We start from the raw sequence: 19,865 nt of genomic DNA, 5'->3' as shown, positions 1-19,865 counted from the left end.
TAGGGAATCAGATGGGTTTTTCCAACATCAGTTATCACAGTCAACCTCTATATTCCAGATTTATGTGTTGAACTTAAATTCCACCAGCTGCTGTGGTAGGATTTGAACCCATTTGAGAGCATTAGCCCAGACATTTGTATTACTAGTCTATTGACATTACCACTACACCACCATCTATGCTATTCCCCTCAACCACTCCTTGTGATAGAGAGTTCCACATTATGATTGCTCTAGGTAAAAAAGTTTCTCCTGAATTCCTTGTTGGATTTACTCATGACTATCTTATATTCACAATGCCTGGTCTTGGTCTGCCCTACTCCAGGGATATGGGGAAAGAATGGGGGAGTGGGATTAATCGGATTGTTCTTTGAAAGGGCTAGCACAGACACATGGGTCAACTGGCCTCCTCCTGTGCTGTACGATTTGATGATTCTATATGGTTGGTGTTATTATGTTGAGATGTGGCCAACAAGGTGCACTGGCTTGTTTCTGGAAGTGGCCCATTGTCCTTCTCCAGCCAGCCAGCTCTCACTTACTGATGGAAACGGCTAAAAAGCTGAGCATCAGGAATAGTTAAAATCTGCTGGGCCTCTGACACACATTCTCTTGTGGAATTGTCATCTACTCCTGTTCCCTTCTGAAGAGGCAGAAAACAAAGATACTGAATTGCAAAGACATATGGAAAAAAAATTGAAGAGGTATAAAGCAAGAAAAGAATGTCAAAGAGAAGGATAGATAAAGAGGGATCCAGATAAACATTACATAGTGTGAGACAAGAGACAATATGGGAGATGCAGTTTGTTTTCGAATCTTTGTCCAGATAATAAGATAATAATAGATACGTGTTCCTGCATATGCTTTGCATAATTCATTCTACAATGTTGCTATCAATTTCAAGGCTTACCCACTAATTTAACATCAGAATTGTCTAATAAAGCACTGGGGAAGCGTTTCACTGATTGGTATTGTGTTCACTGATTGGTTTGTGTTCACTGATTGGTATTGTGTTCACTGATTGGTATTGCTGGTTCCTGTCACTTGTTCATTGATATCATTCCTGCCAGCGAATTGGTTTAGTCATATTTGAGGTAATCGACATTGTTCAGTTAACACTGATCTTGATTTTTTTTGTATGACTATGAACCAATCTGGATGTCAAGTGGGAATCCTTTGAAAGTGATACAACCTGCAAAGGACACTTTCCCAAACTCTAAACAGTTGAAACAGATTAATATAGATAGCTTGATAAGTAAATAGGTACATAGACCAATCAGAAAAATAACTAATTATGGTTTTGTTCTTTGAGCCTCCATTACTCCAATGTGCACCACTCCCCAGTTCCCCACTGTGCACTGCTCCCTGGCTCTGTTATTTTGCACATGCTGCCCCACTGTGCTGTGTTCCCCAACTCCAGCTGTGTCTTATTGCTGGGACCATCCCTGCTTGGAATGAAATCACAATGTTGCATTCCAATGAATGTGATATTTGAGCCAATCAGGATTTCACATGCATTGGCATTTTGTGGATGTGCCATTTTAGAATGTGAAGGACCTTTTTCTCAGCCAATGTGTACGAAATAACAACAACAGACCCTAGACTATTGTTGAGTAGTTCAAGATATCGATCAATTCTTTGCTCAGAAATAAACTCTAGCACTTAATGTTATCAAAAGTTTACTTGTTAATATTCTGTAACAAATGTTCAGTATGGCAATGATCTAGAATCTGCACCAGCTGCTCATTATATCGTAGCTTGCAATTTTATATATACAGTGATCTATATGGTAATGGCCATTTAGTTTTTTTCTTCAAACTAATCTGCCAAACCACAAATATTGCTGCTAGGGTTCCAACAGTAATGAAGCATTTGGTAGAATTTAGTTTGTTTACTTAAGAAAGTGTGAATAAAGATTGAATGAAAATACCAATAAGCTGTACGATAACTGGAAAACTGGTGCTTTGTGGTCTCATAGCAATGTTTTTCAGAACACCACTTCATTAGTAGTCTAGCCTTAGCCTGCCAGTATTTTATTTCCAGTTTATTATTGTATAGCTTATTTTATACTTTGGATTCCTGTTCGCTAAAAGGACATAAAATCTGATTTCATTTCAGTTAGGCCTCTTAAGCATGCATTGTTGCCATATCAGGGAAGAAAAAAGGATCTATTGTCCAGAAATTATTGTTTTGACATAAGCGTCAACCTCTTAAAAGCAACAAATTGATGCCTGTATTAGAATAGTCATAGGACTGAACATATCAAGTCTTAATTGGGATTTTTTATTCTTTCATGGGATGTGGGAGTTGCTGGCAAGGCCAGCATTTAATGCCTGTCCCTAATTGCCCCTGAACTGAGTGGCTTGCTTAGCCATTTCAGAGTCAGCCACATTGCTGAGGGTCTAGAATCACATGTAGACCAGACCAGGTAAGGACAGCAGATTTCCTTCCCTAAAGGACATTAGTGAACCAGATGGGTGGTTTTTGCAACAGTTAGTGATAGTTTCATGGTCACCATTACTGAGACTAACTTTATATTCCAGGTTTTGTTTTATTACATTTAAACTCCACTCACAGCTATTGTGGGACTTGAACCAGTGTATTAGCTAGGGCCCTTGGATTGCAAGACCAGTGATATTACCACCTAGCCACCATCTCCCCATATTGAGCCAATCGACATTACTGAGTTTGCATCTTACCTTGCAATGATCTCAGAAATGATGTTTTGTAATGTAATGTTGCTTTTGTGACATGCTGGAGTTCTATGAAGCATTACTATGTTGTGTTTTCATAAATCACCACTTGTGGCATCACTTATCCAATGGCAAAGATACCTGTATCAATCTTATAAGAATGGAAGAAAGGATAGACCATACCACCCCTTGAGCTTTCCCTGCCATTCGACACGATTATGGCTGAACTTCTGCCTCAGCTCCACTTTCCTGCCCAGTCCCGATATCCCTGGACTCCCAGAGAGACCAAAAATCTTGTGCCCATCTCAGCATTCAAAATATTCAGTGATGGAGCATCCACAACCTCCGGGGTAGAGAATTCCAATGAAATCTTCATCCCTTATTCAAGCAGGAATTTTAATTAAGCCTGTAGAGCGTAGAACTAAATGGCCATTACCATATAGTGTTTCTGCTTGTAGTTGAATGATGCTAGGAGATCCTGGACCAAGAGTATCTCGGGGTCAATACCTAATCTGGCCAGATTTAGCTGATTTCAAGAGGGGGAACAGTGAAGAACATTAAAATTGACTTTCCTCCCCAAGCAAAGAAAGCAGCAATAATTTGCAATGAAATCCTTCCAGGTCTGGATAAAGGTTTATATCTTTAGGTACCAATTAAATATTATCAGCATTGAATAAAAGATGATTACCAATACTGGCAAAGCAAGATAAAGCATTGCTTATCCATCACTTCTTTGGATTCATTTGTCAGTGAGTGCATTTGCCATTGGTTGAAACAACACAACTACTTGTATTTACATCACACCCGTTAAAGAAGAAAAAGTCACAAACCATTTTGTACAGGGAGAGAAAACCTAGAGAGATCTGCCAATAGAATAGTGGCAGAGCTAAAGCTAGTTAGAGGGGGTGGGTTGAGGGTTTTCACAGGTGGGTTCACATGGAGGGTTTTGGGCAGAGTGACAAAGAACGAATGTTCATTTATATAATGAAAATCACTACCTCAGGGTGGCCCACAAAGTCTCACAGGGAATGAAATATAGCCACAGTTGTAATGTAAGGAAGCATGAGAGCCAAAATACACAAAGCAAGATCCCATAAACAGCAGTGAGCTAAATGACCAGGTAATCTGTTTTTGCGACGTTGGTTGAGGGATTGGCCAGGCCAATGGGGAGGAACCGAATGCTCTGCTATTGTTGGTGGGCCAAAAGGCTGAGGAGAAGGACTAAGATACTATCCACAGTCATTTCTAGGTGGATAAATCATCACTAAAAACTTAATTTGTTCACCACAAAAAAAATGATAATCTATATATATATATAATGTGTATAGCTGTGATAGGAATCATTTAAATTATTAATTTAAATCTCCATCTCACCTGTTAACATGTTCACCAGTCCAGGATATAGACAAATTCAGAAACAAGTGGGGTTGAAGCTTGATGAAGGGAGGTGAAGAGTTCAGGCAAAATTCTAAATAAGTGGCATAAAAATTGTTAGCTGTCTCTGCCATCAAGAAGTCTTGAACTGAAATAGGAATTCTCAGAAATGACCGCCCTAAAGGCAATTCTATTTTGCTGCTGGACTGGAACCACGACTGCTGGGCCGAACCTAACAGAGATTGACGTGCCACTACCCCCCATTGGTGGAAAACCGCGACTTGCCCAAAATCTCCAACTTCCTGAACCCTGCAGCCAAGGTTCTGAACTGGGACCATTATTCCCTGAAATTACCCCTAATCTGCACTTCAATTTTCTCATGGGATATTGGCATTGCTGGCAAGGGATGTTGCCCATTCCTAATTGCCCTTGAACTGATTGGTCTGCTAGGCTATGCCAGAGGGCAGTTAAGAGTCAACCATATTGTATGTCGGCCAGACCAGGCAAGGATGGCAGATTTCCTTCCCTAAGGGCAGGATTTTTACCTTGTCGGGGGTGGGGGGGGTGTGGTGGGTGGGCGGGCCCAGGAACAGCCGCGAAACCGACTGTTGCCCACAATCGGGCCTTGACCGCGATTTCACACTGGCCGGCCAATTAACGGCTAGCCAGTGTGAGAGGTGCACTCAGACTCTCAGCGCTGCCGGGGGATGGCAGGGCGGGTGGGGTGTGTGCGGGAGGAGCACGAGCGCTGATGTGTGCGCATGTGCGAAGGGGGTGCGCTCAGTGAAAGCTCCCTGTAGGCACAGAGCTGCCTCAGGGAACTGAAGATTTCTAACATTACAAATGAAGTGTTGAAAAATAAAGAAAACATGTCCCCTCGTGTGGCTGACACGTGAGCAGGGACATAGTAAAAATGAGTTTTAAAAGTTGTTTTTTTTTAATCGCTGGTCGAAACTTCATCCCACCCGTGGATGAGGTTTCGCAAAAATGCAAAGGCCGCTTGGCCTTCTCGCTCGTCCGCCAACCCAACGGTTGGAAGGGCAGTGAAAAATTTGATTTAATTCATAGACTAAGGGCCTTACTAGGCCTCCTAATTGTCGGCGAGCGCGTTGCTGCCTCTCGCTCGCCCGACCTCATTGCGCACTATTTTACTGCTGATCAGGTTTGGGTGTGCACCTGCCCACGGGACGAAGAATTCTGCCCTAAACGGCATATGGTGAACCAGATGGGTTTCTACAACAATCAATGATAGTTGTCATGGTCACCAATGCAGAGACTAGCTTTATATTCCAGATTTGTTCATTTAATTTCTAAATTCCACCCACTATGTGGTGGGATTTGAACCCATGTTCCTAGAGCATTAGCCTAGGCCTCTGAATTATTAACCCAATGACATTACCACTACACTGCCGTCTCCCCCAATGAGATAGTGTACCCAAAAGATCCCAAAAATAACCACTGGATGTGGAAATCTGACATTTCAAAGGCTGCCAGTCAGGTCCAGGGTAAATGCAGTGTGAGAGGTTTTCCAGGGTGTTGTCAGACGGTGGAGGAGAGTACAGGCAGACATGTTTCCCCTAAGGGGCGCAGAGGTGCATTCCTGAGCCTTCAGTCCCCACCAAGAAAAGTAACAAACTTAAATTAAGATGCCAGTTCTGTTGATCATCGTCCTCCTGCTAGCTTCCCTCATTGGAAAACATGGGATTGGTGCTGGATGCCATGAGGTAAATCCACCCCTCTAATTTTAAAGGCTTCACCTGCCTCAATTTTCCAGGTAAATGCAAGAATCATGATTTTGTTGGGAGCAATGCAATACAGAGATGATTGTGGTAAGACCCAAGCATGTTGGTCACTTTCCGTCACATGTTAGACCTTTGCTCACGTTGATATTTCTTTTTGACAAATTGTTTAATCCTCCCTTCAGTAACTCAGCGTTTCCATGTGTCTGCTTTAGTGCTAGACAACACCTTAATGGAAACAACCACGATGAAGTAGACATCATGTATTGAAATGATTTAATTAATCTAGCCTGCAGTTTGAAAATGGTTCCTTTCTTTGTAGCCTGTAACTGGCGTCTCTATTTGTTCACCAAGTAAGAAATGATTGGATAGCTTTAGCTCCATGTTGAAATTATTTGCGTGGGTTTTGTTAGTCGTTGTTTTGTGATTTTCATCAAAGAACACTTTGAACTCTCTAGAGGATTTAGCCAGCGGTGGTTTAGTGACAGTCATTGAACTGTGTACTTACTGTAATGGTATCCAGATTGAGGTAGTGGTATTTTTGTATCTAATCATACCAAAAAGCGAAATCTCTCTGAATTACTGGTAAATCAGATATATCACAGTGGATCTTATTCCTGATGTTATCACATGATAACCCCTTTGGATAATATACTCTTGTAGAGCACATACTGTTAATGACAGTGTCAGTAATCGAGGAGCTTTATAATACACATTTTGCTGAAAAAGGCATTTAAACTTTTCAGCGACCTGTACTAGCAGAGGTGAACTTGGCTATATTCAACCCCCAATCCATTGCTGTCGATTAATTCACACATTTGTCAGTAGTCATTTCCAGTGTGATAAAATCAAGTCAGTCTTCAGGTTTTTGCAGATCACCTTATGGACAGTTTGTGGCCAAGGTAAGTTTTTCAAAGTTGCTTCCATCTCCGAAAATGGATTGTTGGAGGAAAGACACAGGGAGGAAACACATCGGCAGTGAGGGTTAATGGAGGACAGAAAATAGAAAGGGAGAGAGACAGAATATTAGCTGCTCTAAATTGTTTTAAAATTAACATTCAAGCAACAGAAGTATGTTTGAGTGGGCTTATGAGTGTAATGCTGGTGTCTATTGTAGCAGCTGCAGCCTGTCATCTAAATAATAACAAAGTTTATAGGCAAGACAGAAAGGAATTTCCCTGAACCTACATAAGGAAGACTTGTATTTTTATTAATCCTTGTTACATCTTCAGGACATCCTAAGGTGCTTCAAACAACAACAAACCTATATTTATATGGTACCTTTAATGTACTAAAATATCCCAAGGCATTGTAAAACAAAATTTGACAGCAGGAGTAGCTACAAGCAGGGTAGGAAAAATAGTTTCTGACAGTGTAGCCTTACCCTAATGTGTGCGCTTAAGCCCTGGAGTGGGGCTTGAACCTGCTGAGAGGCAACCTTCTGAACAAAGTTGACACTGGAAACCATATAGTCACCCTCAATTTCTGTAAACGTAATTGCATGTTCAGGGTGAAGATATTTATAACAGACTGACTACACTCATAAGTAGCAACACTATCAACAGCAAACTAAATACCAAATCTTTCAAATTTGTCTCTGCCGGGCAAAAGAAATCCACCTGACGTTCACTCTTCTCCATTACTGCATATGCTCATAAGTAGGGTAATGGGAGCTGTAGTCCAGTATGACAATAAACTGTCCTGACACTGAGAGGGCATTGAAGTTTTTCACTCTGTTATGAGATGATAAGACACCACCTGGTAAAGGTGGTAAAGGCCTAAAAATCAGTGCGCAGCGAAACAAGTGTTAGGCCCTTTCACATATCTAACAGAAGAGCTCAACGCCTGAGAAACCCCAATCACAAGGTTAATTAGGCTTAATGTTTAAGTCTGGTCTAACATGAACCCCTCAAAGGGAACACATATCAGACCACATGCAACAAGAGAAGGTTTTAAAAAATACTTCCTTGCATGTGGAGAAGCAGTTGTGCCCATGTCCTTAACTAGCACCAAGTCCCTTACTTTATCACCCCTGTGCTCGCTGACCTACATTGACTCCCGGTCCAGCAACATCTTGACTTTAAAGTTTTCATCCTTGTTTTCAAATCCCTCCGTGGCCTTGTCCCTCCCTATCTCTGTAACCTCCAGCAGCCCCACCACCCTCCAAGACAGTGGTGGGCAGGCATGCGGCCCATCAGGACTCTGAGTGCCTGCGAGACATTTTGTTGACCGTTCCCCACCCACAGGGTCACCAGATTCCGCTGGTTTCTGCCAACCTAGGTTTTTTTCCTACTGGTATTACTGAAGTGATACACACGCAAAGCAAGGGCACATGAAATGAGGTGTGTGCCAATTGCACACGACATTGACTATGAGAGCCGTGTGCTCCCTCTGCATCCAATCAAAGTGCTGCTATGGTTCAATTGGTGCAAATTCTTATTCATGGGGTCATGGTCAGTACACACATGCCCGATTTCAATCTTGCGGCCCAATGAGATGGAGGGTCACTCATGCAGCCACTCGCTAGCCTAGGTTGCCCATCATTACTTCAAGATCTCTGTGCTCCTCTAATTCTGGCCCCTTCTGCTTCCTCAGTTTGAACTGTGGTTTAGGCGCCTTCTGCTGCCTGGGACCTATGCTCTTTTATTTCTTCTACCTTTCCACCTCTCTCTCTTTCTTTAGGATGCTCCTTAACCCCTAGCTCTTTGACCAAGCTTTTAGTCATCTGTCCTAATATCCCTTATGTAGCTCAGCATCAAACTGTGAGACCACATGCCGACTATTGGGTGAGACCTCAGGCCCCACATTTCAGGCATAGCAATTGTTCCATGAACCTGCCCACTTCCCACACTCAACTGTCCCCACTTCAAAAAAACTGGCGCATCCAAATGTCCTGGCTTCCACATCCTTGAATACTTTGCACTCTTGTGTGGCCTAACATTTGTAAATTTAGTTTGGTCTTAATAGTGTTGTGGTGGTGTATTTATCTTCTTATTCAGTGAATGCACAGTTGGCACCACAAATACTCAACACCGCACCTTCCTTTGCAGCAAGGGCCAGACTCTTAGCAGTTTGTACCAGATAATAGTTGGATCTTTAGCTCCTACCTTTAATTGATGAAGAGATCCCTGGAACTGCCCTTTAACTGTACCTAGGTAGTAAAACACAAATCTTGAATAGTTAGCTAAACAAGTGCTGCAGCCAGTGATTTAACTTTCCGTTAGCTGAATAAACAGGAATTTCAACTGTGTTAAACTGTGTGATGTTTGTTTTAATCCTTAACCTGCTAATTAAGCTGAGAGTCTGCAGGCAACAGTTTCTATTGTGGGGGGAGGAATGTGCATTTTATAAAAACCCACAGTCTTCTTTTACCTGTCCACATTTCCACCCACAAATTACCTCATGTAGATCAGACCCATGATTCATATTCAGGCCCATGAGGCTGATTTTTTCCTATATTGGTGTAAATTAGCACATGTACATCTGCCCAAGGTGGTGATAATGATGGGAGCATTCAGTTTTCATGTGTCTGTCCCTTCTCAATAAGTATTCACAGCTCTATGTAAGTTTGTGCATTTACACATAGCAACAGAAACAGAAAATTGTCCTGGAGTGAAAATTGCAGGGTGTAGACAGTTGAAGGAAAGTGGTACAAGGGAGAAACAAAGAGCGGGATTTCCCAGCCCCGCCAGTATCCAAGGCCACTCTCCAGATTTTCCCATTCCGCCTGCAACAATGCCTGCCACTGGCGGGACTTGAAAATCCCGACCAAAATACCTTACAACCTTTGGGAAGATTTGAAAAAAAAAATCACCTGTTTTGGAGCCTAGGTGACGGTTCATGGTTTACAGTCCAGAAACTATTATGCCTGAGGCGCCATCTTCTCAAAATTGTCAATTTCTCGTGTCTTAGAGTCTTCCTTAGACGCTTGACATCTATCCACTTGTCCTCATCCTCCTGCTAGTTTATATAGAAAGAGTTTCCCTGGAGTTAATCCTGTTGTGGGCACTAATGGGGTCCTGTAAAAGAGCACAAAAATGGCAGAGTAACAATCAAGAAAGTTCATGGAAACCTTTGTGACAACAAAGAGACAAACATATTCAGAAACAAGCTGCATAAATGAGCCTTAAAACTGTTCATTTTGATTTTTTCCTGTGCCCTTCGCACTGAAGTTCACTTGCAGCTTCTCCCTGAGCAACCCCGAACACCTATTTATGTGGCGTGCTTATAAAACGTGGAAAAAGCAGGTTTTATCACACCACTTGCACATCATTCATTCCATGTCCAACTTTTGTATGAGGCATTAAACCAAAGCTAACGTCCTGGCCAATATTTATGCCTCAAATAACATCATTGAAGCAGATGACCTGGCCCTTATCCCATTGCTGTGTAGGAGAGCTTGCTCCATTCAAGTTGGCTGCCCCATTTCCTGCATTGCAACAACGACTACTCATCAAACTACCTCTTTGACCGTAAAGTACTTTGGGATGTCCTGAGAAAAGAAAAGGAAAGACTTGCATTTGTTGTAGCGCTTTTCACAACCACCAGACATCTCAAAGTGCTTTACAGCCAATGAAATACTTTTGAAATGTAGTCACTGCTGTAATGTAGGAAACATGGCAGCCAATTTGTGCACAGCAAGCTCCCACAAACAGCAATGTCATAATGACAAGGGATAATCCCTTCCTTGTGATGTTGACTGAAAGATAAATATTGGCCAGAACACCTGGGAAAACTCCCCTGTTTTTCTTCGAAATTGTATGAGCTCAAAAAAATTGCTGTACAAATGTCCTTGCTTCATTTGAAAATTAAAGTAAAGTCCCTGCCTGTTTGTGTTTACACTCCTCCATGGTGACCAGACACTGAATTTGTACAGCTCAGAACTGAGGGAGTCCATCAGTTCACAGTATTTCTCAATTCTAACAAGGCTACTTAATAATTGGCTTTAATGCCCCATGTACATAGAGGCTTAGAACACTGATAACCACACCTACGCGCACACACAAAAAAAAGCGCTGATTTAAGGTGATTGGTAAAAGAAGCAACGATGGCATAAGGAGCGATGTGAGGAGCGATGTTAACTCCAATAATTGTAGATAAGGGAAGAATGAGTCTGACGCTGGTCTTTTACCTCAAGCAGGTTTATTCTTTAGCCAGCTCAACAGAGTGACAGACTCTCAGTCAGCAAGGTGATTGTTATTGGATCTTGACAAAGTAATTCCTGATACATTGACAAGCGAGTGGTTAGGATTGGGAATGCACTGCCTGAGAGTGGTGGTGGAGGCGGATTCAATCGGGGCTTTCAAAAGGGAATTGGATAATTATTTGAAGAAAAAGAAAATTAGGGGCTACAGGGAAAGTTCGGGGGAGTGCACTAGCTGAGATGTTCTGGCAGAGAGCTGGCACGAACACAATGGGCTGAATGGCTTCCTGCTGTGCTGTATCCATTCTATGATTCTATGAAAAGCCCCTGAATTATCAGGATTTTGAGAGTTGGAATAGAGATCATTGCGACACGCAAAAAGGACGGATAACAGACACATGATGAAGAGATCAAAATGGATCAAAAGAGAAATGTCAGAGGTAACTGAGAGAGACTGAGAACTATTAAATAGAAAGGACACCATGATAGCAAAATTTGTCATGTGTGAACCAATAGCATTGACTTCACAAATGATGCTTGATTTGGCTACTGAGGGTTTACACAAAATGTAAATAAGTAGTAGGTAACTCAATAAAGAGCTGTTTGAAAAGATTAATATCAAAATGTTTTCATTTTAAAAGGCTTTGGACCCTAAAGTTTCCTTGGGTTTGTCTTGAACTCAGTCCAATCCGTTTGCTCCTCCAAAATGAAATCCTAGACAGAATTATATAAATATCATAGAGAAGTAGAAGCAATCAGAAGTGGTGGGATAAACAAACAGAACTATCCAAATAAATTTTCACTGTAATTAATTTAATGCTGAATTAATAAATTGAAACTATATTTATGATCCAATGTTCACCAAAATTTCAATGGGCAGGATCTTCCCCCCGCCCCCGTTTGTGGGGGTGGGAGTGGTGGGTGGGGGGGGGGGGGTGGTGGTGGGATGTGCGGGAGTGGGCAGGTCCATTAATCATGTTAATTACTTTTTTAATGGTCTTAATAGGTCTTTGACAGTTCAGCGAACTGAAAATCTAAATGACGCGGGGTGACATCCGACGTCATTCCGCATCATTTTAGGCGTTGGCGAGCGGGCCTTGCCCCCACCTGCCAAACAGAAGACTCTGCCCATTGTCTTTTGGTGCACGTGCCCATGATGATTATTTCTATTAGTTTCTAACTAAATAAAATTACATACAAGGGGATTTAGTTGGCCTGTTTCAATTTTTATAAATAGCATTTACTTACATAAAATATGATGGAAATGAATCTACAGGGGATTACATAGGATATACAACACAGTGCCAAGCGATTGGCCCAATCAGTCCATATCTGTGTTTGTGCTCCATTTGAACCTCCTCTCATCTAAATCTACCATTGTCATCCTCTATCCCTTTCTCCTTCATGTGCTTGTCCAACTCCTCTTACGTTATTAATCTGCGGCATTGTTTTAAATATTACTTGAGAAATTGCAGAGGTATTCATTTCCAATGTGCCATTAACTTTATGAGCTTGAAGCCATTAAGCTCCAGGAGCCAACGTTTCAAACACACACCATTATCAGGAAGGTTTGTCTAGCTGATTCGCCAATCGGGAAATCGTGAATGCGCTTTCTGCGATTTCCTGTCCAAAATAAGGGGAAAATCAATACATTTTCTGATTAAATATTCCATTCAGGCCCTGCTGCCCTCTCTGTTCTGTGACCCTGCGAGAAACGTCAAGTTGAAATGAAGCACCACAGGAAAGTAGCGGGATTGGGGGAAGTGAGTTGTTGCAGCCCCCCAACCCGATTTCAACGCCTCCTCTGGCCAGGCTGGCAGGGTTAAAGCATGGGATGAAAGCAAAGTACTGAAGAAGAGTCTTACGGACTGGAAAAGTAAAACCTGTTTCTCTCTCCACAGATGCTGCCAGACCCGCTGTGTTTTTAGAGCAGTTTCAGTTTTTATTTCAGGGTTAAAATATGGCCTATCGGTGGGGTGGCGGAGGTGAGGGGAGTGGTTTGGGTCAAATTTTGCTATAAGTTTAATGGCAATTCAGCTTGCTGACACTTCACGTCAGAAGAGCCTAAAGCATTGCTCTCAGCTGCCACCAGAAACTCCACTCCTTTCCAACGGACTCCACCAGTTAGCTGACCACTTACACAGTCCGTGCAAAATCTCTGCAACCTGTTCAAACCAGAGCTAAGCTTCAAATCGCACGTCCCCTTTAACTCCAAAGGCTGTTAATTCTGACTCAGTAATACTTTTCGCCTCTACTCATACTGCTGCTTCAAAAACCCTTAGCCATACTTTTGTTGCTTACCCTCTTAGACAAGGTCTTCTTATCCCCTATTCAGTGTGGCCAACTCTTATGAAATAAAATAATGGACACTCCGATGGTAGGACTGGGAGGCGAATTGTTGCTGGTAAGGATAAGAGTAGGTGGCAGGCGCTGTTGAGTGTGAGAGTGGGAGTTTCTGGTGACCATAAGAGTGGGGGGAAGGGCATTTAGCGCACCCAAAACTTGTCTTGTGGATTCGCCACATTATCGTCTCGCTGCTGGCCAACTCAGATTTGCAGTCCCATTCAAATCACTCAACTGAGACTCCCAGGCTCCATCTCCAATAGGCTATCCTAGAACGGGACAAAAGGCATCCCTTAAGGGACACGGGACTAACAGTCAGAATAAGGGACAATCGCTTAAAATACGGGACCAGTTGATCACCCAACCTGCACCCTCCATGCAAAGACAACTACCAAAATGCAGCTTCTGACATCCTGCCCACACCGTGCCCGCTGCCCCAGCACCCGGCCCTCGCTCACCCACATTAATTCCTATCCATTAATGTTTTTGGATTTATAATCCTGGTCCATCTCTTCAGATTCCCCTCCCCACCCCACATTATCTCTGCAATGTTATCCTGCCTTAAACCCCTCTTCCCCACCTCCCCCATCCCACCTGCCAGTCCTCTGATTCTATCCTTTACGTATCCACCGTTGATGAACTGATGAGAGATTCTTCAGCAAACTTCTTCTTTACCAACCAAGCTTTCATTCACTGCTCTGATTCCCTCCCTCCATACCTCAAGTGTGCATTCCTGGACTAATCTCATTCATTTGGTGTTGTAATAAGCAGTATAGAAACAATTATTAGGAAGGGAAATTTATAATATATTTTCTGATATGATCAAGAACAACAAGCAAATTGTGTGCCATCAAAATCTCTTGAGGTTTTTCATTACATAGTTTGGGGACTTTCAGTTTGATGATGACGATTCTCTAATAGTGGAAACTCCTCTTATAACTGTCACAAAAAATGAGGTGGTTGGATAAACAAGGGCAGAGCTGAGATATACTTTTCTGCAGAATGTTAATACATTTTGTGTGATGTGTGTGATTTTGAGAATGTTGGACATGTGTATCCAATAACAGTTACACTGGCTTCCTCTTATAACTATCATTTAAAAAAAGAGGAATGTTTTAATTGCACACCATTGATGTTTTCCTGAACTTGTGTAGTTTGAGATCCAAATGCATCCTTAATTCTCATCACACACATTGAATTTCATATATAGTTAAGTGGTGTTAATGAACTATTCTATATTTCATTCAAAGAACAGTTACATCAGTATTAGTGTAATGAAAAAGCAAGAAACTTTATTGAGATTATAATTCATTGCAGGGTTTCAATAGCATAGAAAAATAATTTAGAGAAGGCAATGCTATAAATCGTAGCATGGTACAAAAAGGGCTGTGATTCAGCCTGTGTTGGTACAATAACACACATACAAAGGTTGTAATTCAGTAAATGTTTGAGGTTTGTTTGGATTGAGATCAATGTCATTCAGACCTTTATTTACAGGATTAAACCTAGCAGTGATTCTGCTAACAGAAACATCCGTGGGACACAAGTTCATTATTTTAGTTGGGATTTTTACCCCGGTTCTATTCCAATTTGCTACCAGTTCACCCAACCCAAAAACAGTGCTGATTGCTGGGGTGGTTACAGTTATCTCTTTCACTAAAGTGTTCCTGTACTCCCGCTGGCTGAGCGGAGGAAATCAGGTTTGCTCATAACTAGGCCACTGAAGCCGGACAACAAGCAGGTCTCTGTTTGAATACAGAGTGAATGTGGCTGAGCTTCATTCATTTGCGTGCCTTCTTTGGATGGGAGCTGCAGATTACACAGGCCAGGGAGGGAACTAGGTCTTCCCCCTTGAGCCTGCACTTTCTCAGAGATCTAGCCACTTCCAAACTCTTATTTGTTTAGAAAAGAGCCAATAATCTTCCGATCTTTGCTTACAGGGAGATTTGGGAGCCCCAGGACCTCCTGGCGTTCGTGGATTGGTTGTAAGTATCAAACATTCCTTAGCTGCTTCAATGCCACTTTTATTTTGCATTGAGCCACATTGCTCTGCTTTCGGTTCTATGTTAGTATATGTGGAAATATTACAAATCTGGAGAATAATGTCTTTAGTCATTCAAAAAATTGCATGAATGTCACATTATCCTCTGTTTCAAAACACAGAACTGAAAACTGAATATTAAAGCCTTCATGTTTAATAGTTGATATTTATTCATTAGTGTTTAATTGAAAGTTATTCAAAGCATTAACGCCTTAGTTACTTAAATTCTCTGATCTTTTTACTTGCTGAAGCCTAATGCTGCTTTAGTCTCAAAATATCATTGGCCTGTTTCTACTAGTGACTTCAGAATCACAGAATTGTTACGTTGCAGGAGCCCATTTGGTCCATCGTGTCTATACCGGCTCTCTGAATAAGAAACTCACTTATTGCCATTTCCCCCCCACCCCCACCTTCCCCCTGTAACCCTGCACATTCTCCTCTTTCAGATAACAGTCTAATCCCCTTTTGAATGCTTCGATTGAACCTGCCTCCACCAAGCTCTCAGGCAGTGCATTCCAGACCTTAACCACTCGCTATGTGAAAAAGATTTTCCTCATGTCACTTTTGCTTCTTTTGCCAATTACTTTAAACCTGTACCGCCTCGCCCTCGATCCTTCACGAGCAGGAATAGTTTCTCCATGTCAGCTCCATCCAGACTCCTCATGATTTTGAATACCTCTGTCAAATATCTCTTCTCAACTTTCTTTTCTCTATAAGGAAAACAGTCCTAACTTCTCCAATCTTTCTTTATAACTCGTATCTTTTCTGCACTCTCTCCAATGCCTTGACATCTTTCCAAGTACAGTGCCCAGAACTAGGAGGTTCAACATAACCTCCTTGCTCTTACACTCTATGCCCCTATTAATAAAGCCTAGGATACTTGTGCTTTATTAACCATGCTCTCAACCTGTCCTGCCACCTCCAGTGACTTATATATACACCCAAGTCCCTCTGCTCTTGCACCCTCTTTGGAGTTGTAACTTTAATCTTTATATTCTCTCTCCATGTTCTTCCTACCAAAATGAATCACTTCACATTTCTCTGCATTGACTTCATCTGCCACCTGTGTGGCCATTCCACCAATTTGTCTATGTCCTTTTGAATTCTACACTATCCTCCTCACGGTTCACAATGCTTCCAAGTTTAGTGTCTTCTACAAATTTTGAAATTGTGTCCTGTACATCAAGGTCTAGGTCATTAATATATGTCAGGAAAAGCAAGGGTCCCAACGATGACCCCCTGGGGAACTCCACTACAAACCTTCCTCCAGCCTGATAAACATAACCACTACCCTTTGCTTCTTGTCACTCAGCCAATTGCGCATCCATTTTGCTACTGTCCCTTTTATTCCATAAGCTATGACTTTGCTCACAAGTCTGTTGTGCAGCACTGTATCAAATGCCTTTTGGAAGTCCACGTACACCACATCAACAGCATTGCCCTTATCAATCATCGCTGTTACCTTTTCAAAAACTCCAGCAAGTTAGTTATACATGATTTTTCTTTAAGAAATCCATGCTGACTTACCCTTAATTAACCCACATTTGGTCATGTGACTTTTAACTTTGCCCCGAATTATTGTATCTAGAAATTAAATTGAATAACCTGTAGTTACTGGGCTTATCCTTACACCTTTTTTCAGCAAGGGTGTAAGGTTTGCAATTCTCTGACACCAGCCCTGAGTCTAAGGAAGACTGAAAATATTTGGCCAGTGCCTCTGCAATTTCCACTTTCACTTCCTTCCGTATTCTTGGATGCATCTCATCTGTTTCTTATCAACTTTAAGTGCAGGCAGCCTATACAATATCCTTATCAATTGTAAACCCTTCTAGTGTATGAATTACTACCTCCTTCACCATGGCCTGGGTGGCATCTTATTCCTTGGTAAAGACAGATGCAAAGTATTCATTTAATACCTCAGACATGCCCTCTGCCTCCTTGTGTAAATTCTGTTTTTGGTCCCTAATCAGCCCTTCTCCTCCTTTTATCACCCTTTTACTATTTATATGGCTATAGAAGACTTTGGGATTCCCTTTTATGTTAGCTACCTCTTTATTTTTCTTATTTGCTTCCTCACCTCCCCTCTGAACCTTCTATATTCAGCCTTGTTCGCAAGTGTGTTTTCGACCTGACATCTGTCATAAGCACAGTTTTTCTTCTTTATCTTAATTTCTATCTCCTTTGTCATCCAAGGAGCTCTGGATTTATTTACCCTACCTTTCCCTTTCAAGGGAATATACCTTGACTGTGCTCAAATTATCTCTTCTTTGAACGTTGCCCATTGTTCAATTACCATTTTTCCTGCCAACCTTTGACTCCAATTTATTTGGCCCAGATTTGTTCTTACTGTTTATTCTTACACTGGATTGTTCTTTGATCTTTTCCATAGCCAGCCTAAACCTTATGATACAGGGGTCACTGTCCCTTAAACTTTTTCTTACTGACACTTGATCCACTTGGCCCACCTCATTTCCATGAACCAGGTCCATCAGTGTCTCCTTTCTCTTGGGATTGGAAACATACTGCTATATAAAATTTTCTCTGCCCTTTACATTAATTACCCAATACAGACTGGAATAGTAGTAAAATCCCCCATTATAACTAATTTTTGCACCTCTCTAATGTGATCACAGATTCGTTCCTCTACAGCTTTCTCACTACTTACTGGCCTATAGACTACACCGAGCAATGTAATTGCACCTTTTTTATTCCATAGAACCAAGCGCATTTTAACTCTTACACTGTTGGCAGCTCCAAGAGCATTGCTGCCTCCTGAGAAATTCCCATCTCCAGGTCATTCCAGTCTCCAGAGATCAGCCAGTTTGTCTTCAGCGTGCAACTCTGAAACTTACATTAACACTCACATTATACAATTAGGAGTAGTTTTATTATTGTAATATTAAAGCTGTCAACCACTCTGCAATAAGAAACTCACCTCCTGACTCCCCAAAGCCTGTTCACCATCTACAAGGCTCAAGTCAGGAGTGTAACAGAATATTCTCCACTTACCTGGATGAGTACAGCTCCAAGAGCACTCAAGAAGCTCGACACCCTCCAGGACAAAGCAGCCGCTTGATTGCACCCCATCCACCACCTTCAACATTCACTCCCTCCACCACCGATGCACAGTAGCAGCAGTGTGTACCATCTACAAGATGCACTGCAGCAACTTGCCAAGATTCCTTCGGCAGCACTTTCCAAACCTACGACCTCTACCATCTAGAAGGACAAGGGCAGCAGGTGCATGGGGATACCACCACCATCAACAAGTTCCCCTTCAATTCACATAATATCGTGACTTGGAACAATGGGCGAAGTTTTCCAGGCTCTGCCACAGCGGGTTTGATGGCAGGCAGGGGTAGGAACAAAATGCGACGGGAGCTGAGAAGTCAGTTTCCTGCCAGCGTAAAAATGAGGGCGGGATCTTCCGCTCCGGTCCGCCATAGTGGTTCAGTTCCTGCCAGAAGCCAGTGGGAAACTGATTTGCATCCCATTAATGGGGTGCAGATGAAGGCCCAACCGGAATTGGCCTCCCCTCACCCGCCCAATCGTCCGCGCCACCAGTGGGAAAGCACGTCATCTGGACCAACGTGGCATGTACATTTCAGCGTTTAGCTGAAGAAGGCCAGGGGCTGCCTCCAGAGTTCTGATGGAGGCCTCCAGTGGCTGTGGGCCCTGGAACACACGGCAGTGGGTGGGGGGGAGCATCCAAAGGGTGGATCTAAAAGCTTCACTGTCTTCGAGGAGCTTCATCTTCCAGCTTCAGAGTATTCCTGGAGGTCCATCATCTTTCTCCAGGAGGTCCATCTTCTTCCTTCGATGGTAGTTCAGTGATGTCCAGATGCTTTTTAAAGATGGCGCCTGGATATGATGGTGGGGCGCGAGCCATCCAGCCCAACCTTCCGTGCGGTACATTGGGAAACCGCTGACAGCATAACTAATGAGGCCGGTGTTGCGTGATACAGCGTGAATCCCCAAAGGCCTCCGCGGCGGGAAACACTCCTCATCCCTATCCCCACCACGGGACTTAGCGCCACGAGGGAAAATTCAGTCCTATATCACCGTACCTTCACTGTCGCTGGGTCAAAATCCTGGAACTCCCTTCCTAACAGCACTCTGGGTGTAACTTTATGACATGGCTTGCAGCATTTCAAGAAGGCGGCACACCACCACCTTTTCAAGGGCAATTAGGGATGGGTAATAAATGCTGGCCCAGCCAGCGACACCCACATCCCATGAAAGAATTTAAAAAATGGTTAAAACACAATTTAAACTAAAATTAAACACTTCCATTTCATGATGTTCCTATTTTATCCCTCTTTTTCTTCTTTCCCATTCTCTATCTAACCTATTTTTAAAAAGTAAAGAAATACTTGCGTTTATATAGCACTTTTCACAACCACCAGATATCTCAGAATGCTTTATAAGCAAGTAAGTGTTTTTGAAGTGTATTTAGTGTTGTAATGTAGGAAACATGGCAGCCAATTTTCACACAGCAAGCTCCCACAACAAGCAATGCGATAATGAAGAGATGATCT

At 42.4% G+C, this 19,865-nt stretch overlaps 1 protein-coding gene across 2 annotated transcripts in view; it reads left to right on the top strand.

Moving 5' to 3' along the window:
* Nucleotides 1-19,865, top strand: part of col27a1b (collagen, type XXVII, alpha 1b) — a 598,999-nt gene that overhangs the window by 239,408 nt on the left and 339,726 nt on the right. For both annotated transcript variants that reach the window (XM_041193458.1, XM_041193459.1), the window contains exon 14: nucleotides 15,227-15,271. In XM_041193458.1, coding sequence (XP_041049392.1) covers nucleotides 15,227-15,271 — 45 coding nt within the window. The remainder of the gene's footprint in view (nucleotides 1-15,226; nucleotides 15,272-19,865) is intronic.

The sequence above is a fragment of the Carcharodon carcharias genome, chromosome 8 (genome assembly GCF_017639515.1).
Source record: "Carcharodon carcharias isolate sCarCar2 chromosome 8, sCarCar2.pri, whole genome shotgun sequence".
Lineage (NCBI taxonomy): Eukaryota > Metazoa > Chordata > Chondrichthyes > Lamniformes > Lamnidae > Carcharodon > Carcharodon carcharias.
The sequence above is the reverse complement of the archived record's forward strand: the minus strand, read 5'-3'. Positions and strand labels throughout refer to the sequence as shown.